Source organism: Cryptomeria japonica, chromosome 8, assembly GCF_030272615.1.
Source record: "Cryptomeria japonica chromosome 8, Sugi_1.0, whole genome shotgun sequence".
NCBI lineage: Eukaryota > Viridiplantae > Streptophyta > Pinopsida > Cupressales > Cupressaceae > Cryptomeria > Cryptomeria japonica.
In genome coordinates this window covers 405,112,920-405,125,076 of record NC_081412.1, presented here as the reverse complement: position 1 = coordinate 405,125,076, position 12,157 = coordinate 405,112,920, and the positions used below count along the sequence as shown (strand labels likewise).

Genomic DNA, 12,157 nt, shown 5'->3' with positions numbered 1-12,157 from the left:
CAATATTGGTCTCTTGAATTCATAGGATTAGTCTAGGGTTAGAATTATCTTCCCAAAACCCTCCTCTTTTGCATTTTATTTTCAAAAGCTTTCGTAGAAGTAAGTCCAAAGAGCTCAAAGCAATAGCATTCGAATTCAAAGTGTTGAAGGAAGTTGGCAAAACATGGAATCGAGCAAGAATCCAAGAACATTTACGTGAGTCCCCTTTGGGTTACCAGCATACATCAAACCAATTGAGTCTATCCCGAATAGCAAAATTGCCCATTTTGGAACCTTGGAGTATACTTTTTGATCACTTAGTTTAGCACATTGGAGATTTTGTTCAAGAGAGGATAGAGTACCTTTGGTATTTTATTCTGTGTTGACGGTCATAAAACACTCACAAACACTACCTAGTGGAACTGATCATCAGATAGCTGTATCCACTTTGTTGAGAGCAAAGAAGTTTGTTGATGTATACAAGGCCTTGCTCTCATTGATTGCAATATACTTGAGTAAGGGTGGGAGGTAGAGTCTGAGGAGTCGAGGCTGATTGATAAGGAGAAAGATATGCCATCAGGATTAGTTGGGTTCCCATAATAGGAGACAGTTGAACCTAACAGTTTTTACTGTTGAGCAGCTCTGAAGATTTTTGTAAAAATGATGACGCCTATTTCTGAGCTAGTTGCTCAATGCAGCTATGCATTTTCTGTTCTGGCATTTTTAAGAACTTCAATTTTGTGATTGTGAGCTCCGACTTTTAAGTTTTGAACTTTGACTGATGAATTGAAAATTCTGTTATGATTATTGATGGATTATTGGAATCTGGACCAATGCATAATCATTGCAAATGCGGCTCATTGTATTTAACTATTAAAATTTCAGCTTCTTTGGTTTCGTTAAAGTTATTTAAATTTTTATTCTGTTGTATTTTCAATTTTAAATTATTATTCTTATTATATTATTTTAATAGCTATCATTTCACCCCCCTCAAAAATCCGGAATTTTTTGCGATCCCTGAAAGGCTGAAACTCAAAGGAATACTCTTTGATACCATGTGGTTTTTATGTAAGGCTCAGAAAAAATTGTAAAATATTAGTAGGTCAAAACCCACATGAACCGGAAGAAAATAAAATGTTTGTGTGAATTCCTTAACATTCTTAAAATTGTAAGTACTATTGATATGCCCATCCAATGCCATTTGCATACAAATTTGAAAATTATCATGCATGGCCACCTTTTGATTATTAAAAGTGACGCTTACCTTCCAAATGAAAATGAAACAAGGAAACCTCTTTTGCCTGTCTCATTCCTTATTTGCCTTCATCACCCAACTTTCTCATATTAACATATCACAAAGTGTAATATTCTTTATTACGTACTCTAATAGCATCTACCTTTGATTTGCTCTTTCTATTTGTCGTGTGGAAATTCTGTTTTGTCAGAAAGGCTTTGTTCTTACAACAGACATGGAGTGGTAAGACATTGTTTCATATATGTTGCTTTGGTTTGAGTTAGGTTATATTCTTGAGCTCATAAGTTTGCCTCTTTACTCTGTCAATACACAAAAAATATGTTATTGCTTTTTATTGTTTTAATTGAGGAAATACATTCTTTTGGGTTAAGATCTGAAATTATAATTCATGCAAAGCAGGGTGGATCATGTAAGGTATGTGGTGGTTTGACACATCTAGCGAAAGATTGCCCAGAGAAGCTTAAGCGGAATATCGCAAGTGGTCAAGGCAGAACAAGACTTCAAATTTGTAAGTTGTATTGGGAAAATGCAGTCAACTCTCAACAGTGTTGCTCTCGTCTGAACAAGAAGTTACTTTTCACTATAAGGCAAATTGTTTGAAGTAACTTTGAACTAGTGTATTTTTACCACAGAGATGATGTTTTGGAACATTAATAATATGCATATAAAAACAAGAAAAAATCGTTTAACTCATTTATAGACATAATCTAACAAGATCCACTACTCTTTTAAATGCTTACTTCTGCAGCAAAAGAACCTGCAGTAGCAGCCAAGCCTGGTGAGCAGGGGCAACGGATTGTATTTCGTAGTGGAGATGATTTAGAAGATGATTTCGCTTTAGAAGATAATAATATTAAAGCCAGTGCTAATGGCCATTCATTTGACTATAGTAAAGTGGATGAGTTATCATCCAAAGTTGAGATGGAGCCACTGAAGTTGAAAGGCACTGAAAAGAAACATTTGATGGGACAAAGTAAGAAAAACAAACAAGCAGCAAAAATTGTGAACTTTACTTAATGACTGAAAAATTCTAATAGAATTTTGGGCTGTACGATTATTCATATAATTCTTTTATTTGCAAGTTAGCTGATTCTGCAATTAAATGCTTTGTAATTACTGTCAATACTCCAACATGCCTGAAATGGAAAATGTTTGTCCTGCCTTCAGTGATGGTGATTAAAAAGGAACACACATATGGTAACTTTCTGTGCCTAGTTGTTAGCCAATAAAATATCAGAATCTGATTGGCCATGCAAGAGTATACCTACATGCTTAAATTCGCTTCCATGATACAGTTCTGAATCTCTAATTGTGATCTTGTTTGTTTCTGTAATGGAACGTAATCATCTATTGATTATTTTTATTTATAATTAAGATCCTTGGGTATTATTTATTAAATTCACCCATCAAATAAAGAGAATAGAGAAAAGAAAGTGTTGTTACCAACATGCCCAAGTCATCCATTTTGGAGCCACGAAGCTTTTAATGGTGATATTTTCTAAATATTTAGTAACTTTATTACTCTGATTTTGTTCTCTTGTCATTTCATGTTGATTTCTATTGTCAGTGTAACTTGTGGATTGTTTTTAACTTGGTCTTTCCTTTCTTTTTTTTAAAAATTGTCCACTTTTTGTGTGTTGGTTGAAAACTGTGAGTTCAGAGATTTGGCCACAGGTTTAGCTGTTGATACTTTTTTCCATGGGATTTCATTTGTTTTATAAATTTGATCTCTCTACTAGTTTTTCTGAGTTCCCATGAGCATGCCATATGTTTATACCTTGGTGCTTTATTTTCCATGGAACTTCTTTGTTAATGGGTTTAAACTTCTTGGCATTACTTCGAGATTGAGATTGTAACACCTGGCAGATCTTCGCTAAATCTTATTTTGGTGGCATTTCACAGCATGCAAAGTTCTGGCAATTATCTTCAAATGGAACTTCTTTGGTAATGGGTTTAAGCTTCTTGGCATTACTTCGAGATTGAGATTGTAACACCTGGCAGATCTTCTCTAAATCTTATTTTGGTGGCATTTCACAGCATGCAAAGTTCTGGCAATTATCTTCAAAATTGACTAAGAAGACACCCCGTCCTTGGGGATTTGGTATGGCTGCTTCAATTAATTTCTCATCTTGTTATCTTGTTACACATGCTTTTGTCTTTAGGGTTTTCTTCATGGAGTTGTTCAGATTTTTCTTGCTTCATCACCTCCAAGCTAATAGGATTTCACCACACTAGTGAGATTGCACAATGTGGTGGAATGCTATCAAATTCCTTCCATGGAAATTTTGAAAGCTTAGGTTCTTAGAGATTAGGTTTCTCTTGTTCTCTAGGTCTTCAATCCCTTGAGTTAGTGAGATCATGTCATGCCATGTGGCATTCTCATTAAAATACTTTCATGAGACTGATTGACAATTATTTGTTTTTGTTCATGTTAAAATATCCTATAAAGCGAGATGGCGTTGTGTGGCACAATCTAGTTAAATTTTAGTTAGCACTTCTTTTTTTGAATCTTTCACCTTCGAGTCTACTTGGTTATACATCCTTCGGAATAGCAAGATTTATCAAGGTGGCATGATCTGGTTGAATGTTATCATTGGACTATTATGTGCTAAGGGATATGATATCAATTTTTTTAATAGGTTGATGGAGATGTTTACATGTGGCACACATCAATTAGTTATATTGAGTAATTAATTATGCTAGGTAATGGGTACGGTTACATGGGTTTATTTGTTTACCCCTCCATTATGTTATTAGGGGGTCTATATAATGGAGTTGAATATCATTGGAAGGATATGGGAAGAGTATGATGTGTTTGGGATCTTTTGTAGATATAATGTGTAGTGGCTTCTATCCTAAGTGTTACACTACGCTAAGAATTCATTGTGTTTTACATATATTGGATATAAGGGCATCTTGCTCCACAAACATCTCTTGTAGAATGCGCTATCTATATTCTGCATTATCTCTTTGCAATTATTATGTGTGAATCTTAGTAGACTTATTTGATCTTTTGCATATCTTTGTTAATTAAAGCCATTCTTTCAGAAAACAATATGTTTACATGTGTCTTCATCCTGGAAAATTTGAAAAGCCAACGTTTTTCCTCTTCTCTGGTGTAAAAACAGATGCCATTTTGAAAATGTGCACAGTAAATGCATATGGCAGAGATATAATGCTAATTCTTTGAAGGTAAGTTTGGTGCAAAATCTGGATTATTAATATCATGATCATTATTGGCTAACCATGGAGATTGGAGTAACAATAATTAGATTAATAAAAGGCACTCAACACTGAGGTTTATATGTTTCAAGGAGATATTGAGTTCATAGAATTATATGAGTATTCTATGAGCAAATTTCAAATTGCAAAGTATCATGAAGGTGATTGGTGGTTGATCAAGTCAATTTTGATTAAAAAATTCAAGCTATATATTAAAATGGCACCCAAAGGCAAAGCATTGTTGGCAAAGACATCTGTGGAGGAATTTAGAGACATCACTCTCTCTTTGGACATGTCAAAGGCTTAAGTTTTTTAAGATTTATAGCAGAAGGTTCACCTAGCAAGCCATACATATCACAACATTAAATCTTCATTGTTGAAATATCTCTCTTAGTTTTTTCCATTTATGAACACAACACTAGTACCCATTAGCGTTAGCGACAAGCAAAAATAAACCATCTTGATTACTTGTACAGCGTGAGGTTAATAACATTCAAAGAGCACTACATTTTGATGGCATGACCAGCCACTTCCACTTATTCATTGGGGATTACTAAGATTACCTGAAGGCTTATTGAAAACAAAACTTGGCAGTATAACCAGCCATTTCCACCTTTTCAATGGAGAATACAAAATGAAAATAACTAGGAACTTATTGTAGCAAAAAAAGGGTGGTATAACCAGCCACTTCCACTTATTCAGCGAGAAAGAGTTAGCTTCAAAAACTGAAATTAAGCAAGTTGTTTAGTACTACTAAATCAGTGATACAAATAGCTAACTATGAAAAACTCAGAGATATCAACACAATATCATTGCTAATCTATAGAATGTCTAATCCAAACCCGATGTCTAATCCAAACCTGATGCCAAAACAAATATAATGAAAACAGGGAATTTGGATAGCATTTACCAACTCTGATTTGTGAAAGCAATATTCTGATTTTTTTGAACAGCTACCCAGAAAATCATTGTTATGTTCATATCTCTCTTGAATCACCTCTGAATGAGCCCAAACTGAAAGCAAATGAAGCACAGAGGCTGGACGACCAGGTAAGGATAGCAAACCGCCCCAAAGATCAACCCAAAAAGATGGCAAACACTCCAATGCAACCCCAAAAACATGGTATGAACAAGTTGGGCCGATTAGCTTTAAAAATCACACTCCTTAAATCACACAAAATGGAGCAAATGGATGCCTAGGGCATAGGAGAAGAATGAAAATGTAGAACGTGAAATCAACAAGAGGGTTTCCACAACCAAAAAAACCAAGAACTTCTCCGTTGAATCGAATGACAACCTCTGAATGAAGTTGCTCCAATCAGCTAGGAGTTGTCTTTCAAACTCGAAATTGCAACCAGCTAGGAGTTGTCTTTCAAACTGAAAACTTCAACCAGCTAGGAAGGTATACAACGTTGAAGCTAAGACTTTGAAAGCATTTTAGTAGCACTTCGTTATCTCAATATTTAGCATATCCAAATGAGCCTCACAAACTCACTTTTATAGCTCTCTCAAAGGAATCAACCCTCTTCTCCTAGCCATGCGAGATTAATGTTTTGCTTTATTTTATCTCTTTTTATGTGCACAAAAAACTTAATAAAAAATATTAATAATTCCCAACTTGGATGACTACATGAGAACATCTTTTAAGAACAACTTAAAGTCATTGAGCCTAGGTGTGGGGGTCAAAAAAGAACTTAAAATTATAAAATTACTTCAGTTATTACCTTCCAAAAATGAACTCCAAGAAACTTGAATAAACCACCCCTCAAACTAGACGACCATAAATAAAAACCAAGTGTTGTATCATACTACAAAAAATAGCATATTGCTAAAAATAGTAAGTAAATTTAGACACCTTTTAAGCACAATTCAGGTAGCCATCGTAACTTACTACAAATAGTAAGTTCAAAAATCTCCTCTGATGGAAATGTATGAGACACTATTCTAAAGCTCTCTGAAAACTCAAAAAGTCCCAGAGAGCAAACTACCAAACTCCTGCAAACACCCCTCTGAAATCCACCCTGAAGATGGAAACCTTAATTTAATATTTGATTAGCCTTTGGGTTTCTTGAATAGACTAAAGATCCATCTATCAATTCAGAGCTAAGAAGGGGACATTACAATTTTATAGCTTTAAAATTTGAGGTATCTCACCGCCCTAACTCATTAAAGATAAATTTTAATATTGTATGGTGAAAGTAGGAGTTGTGTACTCTCCAGTGAAAGATATTATTATGGACATCTTTGAAATCTCAATTTGCTTGAATGTTGAAATCTCAATTTTGATGAGTTTTCCCATAATTGATTGGCAAAAATTGATATATACGAAGTTATGAAAGATTGGGCCCAAGAATTTGAATCATGGAAGAAGAGATTAAATATTAATTCATCTATTGCTAGATTATTCAATTCACATTAAAAAAGTTATAATTTTGTTGTCAAATACTTCTAACATTTGAATTTTGTGTTGTAATGGTGTTCTTGATGATAGTATTGTTTGGGTTGCTATTAGTCGACAGAGTAAAGGTCTTTCTTCCTCTTCCCAAACTATTCCTCAAGTTGTGGGCAAAAGTCCTACCCACTCTTGATGTGGCCCGTCTATTTTTTGTCAGAGGTTTGTTCGTGGCCCAAGATGTGCTGTAAGTGGTTTGGTAACGACCTATGGAATGTTGTAAGTGGCATGTTTTTGGCTTGCATTTCTTTGCCTTTGGGACTTCTTTTTGTAAAGCGCTACACCCTAGTTTGTTGTGTAATTAATCAAAAACATCTGAACTTTGTTTGGGTTCTAGTTTTTTTCATTCTAGAAGAAGGGAGAATGCCTACTTGTGGAGAGATAATCTCTTTCAACTAAAAAAAACAAAATGATGTAGCTCATGATGGGAACAATTTTCATGTGTGCTTTTATTTAACTGATTGTATATATTATTCAATGGATTTTGAAGGTAGCCATTTTACTCCAGTGACTATAAAATATAATCTGTATATTTGACAGGAAGTGATAAAAGCACAAACACCATGATTTTTATATGGAAAATTGCCCTATTATGTACTAGAACATTTTGTAATATAGGTAGTGTGCTATTGATATATAAAGGGGATAGGCAACGTTCTGAAAAAAAACTTCTATAGCCCCAAGGGAGCATATATTGTTCATTTTTCCATTCTTGAAATTAAAACTTTAAAAGTTGAAGGGGGTAATTCTGAGAAAATGGTGGTGAAGTGATCCCAAAGGATAGTGTAATGTTCCCCTTCTAAGATTTCTTCTATCTTCACAATCTAATGATTATACATGATTTTTGGGGTCTTGATTGAAATGTCTAGTGGATTTATTGTTATGAAATACTATAATTAAAGAAGACTTAATCTGAGACATTTCAATCAAGATCCCCAAAAATTATACATTTCAATCTTCTTGATAGATTTCTTAATGTCATTCTTAAACTTCTTGGGGTTCTTGTGTGATGTTGTGATGATAAAATTTGCACCCTCTTCTAACTTGATGGTGTCTTCATAAATTTTACATGGTGGTCTTCCCGGTGGTCTGTGCTCACAAGCTCTACCACGCTTTTCTAATATTGGTTGTAGATTATCAAGATAATACTTAGGCTTGTTGCTAAAAGATTTTGAGGAAATAAGGCATTGCGATACTTTATGCCTACAGGTGCTCTATGTTCCCTTGGTTGATACAACTTGTGTAATGTCCCCTACTAGGAAGCTACCATTTTCCAAATGAATAACATATATTATTGTGTAGTATTATGTTTCTATTTTATAATTCTAAATAATATTACATGAATTAGTATTCATCACATTAACAATCTTTACATTTAGGCTTATCTTAGCTTCTTCCCTAATCCTAATGAGAGATGAGGGATTCATTTTCATAGGGCGTTGACACCCCCTACAAGGAGATTCCCTCAAGGCCTAGCATACGTCCCTACCCATTTTGAGCTTACCATCACTTGTGATTAGATTTACTCACCTTTTCCTACACACACCAACCTATCCTCTCATAGGACTTAGTAGATGAATTAAGACTAAGCCGATATTATAATAATCTTTTCATGTATTATGAATGCATATGAAATTAAGTATGACTGTCATGCATATTGTAGTCTATGTTAATATTATTATTAAATTTTGCATAAGAACCGTGATACATGGACCAGCTCTGATACCATGTGAGATTTTGCCAAGATCAAGAGGCAATGGAAAGCACAAATAAGAGAGAGAAAATATAAGATAGAAATAAACTGTATTCTATCAAGATGAAAATACTGATCAACTGGATCATCAATCGATGTTACATACAATGAATATGAGCCTGCTTCTATAGGCAAGGCTATGTGGATATGTGAGCACACAAACATGACATGTGTCTCAATAAGAAACAAGGGTAGGTAGGAAATAGCTGTGGGTAGGTAGGAGAAACAATATAATAGTCCACATGAGGTGGATCACCCACTAAATGTGGAGTGTAACAACAAGATCACACCATAAAAGGTGGAAATTCTCCTACACACACTATCCCAATGTGGCACAAACACCCAAATGTCTCATACCCAAACTACTATGAAATGCGTTTCCTAAGTAAACTTAAGTAAGGTGTAATAATATCCACGATGAATAATTATTTACACCAACACCCCCCTTTAAGTGCAACTTAGGGGAATGCACTTAAGTCTACAATGCAACTAAGCAATGCAAGATGGGTCCCGGCTACTAGGCCATTTTAGGTACCCATGAACAAATGCAAATGCAAGAAAACCAATGCAAGGAAATCTCTCACAAAGTGGGGAAAGAGAGAAAAACCCAATGGGAAAAAACCCTCCCCCAAAAGAGAGATGAAAACTAGATAGAAATAACTCTCATAGAAGTATGTGAAGGACAAAACCCCATGTGAGGAAAAAGTCCCCCCCATATGAGAGAAGAAGAAGAGAGACTAGGAAGCCCCCCCTCAATCTGGAATTTGCACCAATGATAGAAGCTCGAAGATGAATGAAAAAACTGCTCTATGAACGTCGAACAACATTCCTCCCCTTAGGAAGAAACAAAACCAAAGGTGTATCCACGAAGTCTCCCCAACCATGAAGGGAAGATGAAGCAAAAATACTCATGATGAAAGGAATCTCTGAAAACTGCTCAAGTGTCCCCATGTTGATGCTGAAAGGTACCCCCTCCAAAGGTGGTAAACTGTGCCACACTGCTGAAAAAGGCACTTCAAGGTCTAGTGGAGATGAATGTAGAACAATACCCAAAGACTCATATGTCTCCTCAAAAGATAAAGAGATCTCCTCTAAGTGTTGTACAAAAGTATCCACAATCATGTCAACCTCTAAAGATTGATCATGTAGAGAATGCACAAGAGGGTCAGAGTGATCCCTCACAACAATCAAAGAAGGATCATCTTCATCAAAGAGAAGATGAATGTCATCAATGGTGTCTCCTAAATCTGCAATGTAGGAGTCCACAAACAAACCTGCAATGTCTGTCAAGTAGGCATCCCAATCAACTGAAGCTGGAAGACATGAAATATCCTGCTACACTGAATCATAAGAAGGCAAAACTGTCGCACTAGCTGCATCATCAGGTGCAATAGGTGGTGTGATATCAATAGAAGGAGATGAAATGCAAGGCTCAAGAATGGGGTCACATGTGAGAACCCCCAAGTTCAAATGCCCAAAGTTCTCCTCAAAATCTGAATCATCAACATAAGAAGAACCAATCTCATCAATAGGACCAAAATCTGAAAAAGAGTACAACCGAGATGAATGATCAACCACCCCAGTCGCAATGATAGCTCCACTCTCCAAGTCTCTAATGATAACTGAATCAGGTGTGAACTCCACAATTTTCTTAGTTGCCCCATGTGTGATTTGATAGATGGAAATAAGGTTATTTGTCAAGTGGGGTACACACAACACATCATTGAAGGAGTTATCCCCAATGGCAATAGATCCTTTCCCAATCACATCCATGTATGTATGATTGCCCATCAAAATTTGTGGCATGTGGCAAGGCTCAAATGTAGAAAACATAGACTATGAAGATGCCATATGATGAGAAGCCCTTGAATCTAGAAGCCATCTCCTTGAATCATGACTTGTAGTAGCACAAAGAGCTTGTCTCTTTCCTTTATCTGTCCCAAAAGAGTGATCCTTTCCTTTATCCTTGGAAGAAGAAGCCGATGTAGACATTCTAGAAGGTAGGTTGATTCTATTCTTCTCAAGAAGATTCTTCAACTCATCAATATCCTTCTTATAACAATGATGTTCATCGTGTCTTGACTTTTTGCAATATCCACAAAAAAGATTGTCCTTATATGATTTCCTCTTAGGTGAGAATGGTGAATCACCTTGTTGTGGAGAGGAAGATTGTGCTCCATATTGTTGTGGTTTTGACTTAGGTTGCTTTTGATTCTTGCCTTTTCCTTGATTACTTTGATTCCCTTTATTAGCCACCAAAGCTTGTGACTTTGAAGATTTGAGAATCCCTATCGTGGTCAACTTATATTGCTCAAGTATCAACATCTCCGTGAATGAATCAAATGAGGGAGAAGTGTATGAGGAACCTTGAGCTAACCTATGGGTGTGAAAGCTAGATACAAATGCTGCATACTCTGAAGGAAGCTTGTCCAACAAGTTATAAACCAATTGAGCATCCTTTCTGTTCATTCCACAATCCTTTAGCTTTGCTCTTAGCTTATTTGCTTTTGTGACATAATCTTGGATTGTATCAAAATCCTTGGGATCCAAAGTTGTGAGTTCACTATCAAGCTTGTAGCTCTTAATCTCATCAACTTGACCATACAATTTCTGAAAAATATCCCAAGCCTCTTTAATTGTTGTACACTTATCAATGTGAAAAATGAGGTCATCTGAAACATACTTTCTAAGAGTTCCAAGTGCCATAGCATTCTTAGTAAGCCATTCAATTTGAGCATTATGATCAACCTTAGGATCAGGTGGTGCTGTAATAGTTTCATTTACATAATGAATGAGTCCTTTTTCCCTTAGTTTACTCTATGCCTTAATTTTCCATTATGCATAATTATGAGGAGTTAAAAGTGGAAATTTAGGAGAACCAAAATGAAAAAACACAAGATAGAGAGAGGCACAGTCACACAAGATACCCCCCCAAAATACTCAATCAAGAAATCCCCCTAAAATGGTGATTTTGACACTTTATACTTAGTGCGTATACAATGGGCCACTTGCAAAACAAGGCAAAGTGGACTTTTGATTTCAATTTACAACTTCTCAAAATGAGATCTAAGAGACTTCAATAAATACTGCTAGTGATTTAAACTGAGATCCAAGCAAAATACAAGTACCAAATATGCCAAAAATGGCCAAATACTGAAAGTACAATTTCTACTTAAAATCACTACAAACAGATGGCAGATTATGAAAGTAGATGAAAAATATGCACTTTAAAAAAAACCAGCACCTGAAAAGGAGTCCATATGAGCCCAAACGAAGCCTCCAAAGTTGTAAAAATTGGGATTTCATGATTTCTGAAAAACTTGTATCCGAAAATCTGAAAACTCCTGTACCACTGTACAGATCACGAAATTCTACCTCAAAACAAAAAAAATTGCTCGTAAAAACGAGTCCGGATGAGTGAGATACCACTATTTGAAAAATGCCTGCAAAATTATAATTTTTGGAAAATTTCTGCCGCAGCGTCAAACTTCAAATG

The 12,157-nt window shown here is 35.5% G+C and overlaps 1 protein-coding gene across 2 annotated transcripts in view; it reads left to right on the top strand.

Moving 5' to 3' along the window:
• LOC131079469 (uncharacterized) overlaps positions 1–3,744 on the top strand; it is a 29,413-nt gene extending 25,669 nt beyond the window's left edge. Inside the window, exons 4-7 of one of the 2 annotated variants that reach the window (XM_058017435.2) lie at positions 1,634–1,742; positions 1,983–2,207; positions 3,137–3,178; positions 3,272–3,744. In XM_058017435.2, the coding sequence (XP_057873418.2) occupies positions 1,634–1,742; positions 1,983–2,207; positions 3,137–3,178; positions 3,272–3,309 (414 nt within the window). In that variant the 3' untranslated portion in view covers positions 3,310–3,744. Of the gene's footprint in view, positions 1–1,633; positions 1,743–1,982; positions 2,208–3,136 lie in introns of both variants that reach the window. The other variant, XM_058017434.2, reaches the window with a different exon arrangement.
• Positions 3,745–12,157: the final 8,413 nt, after the last annotated feature.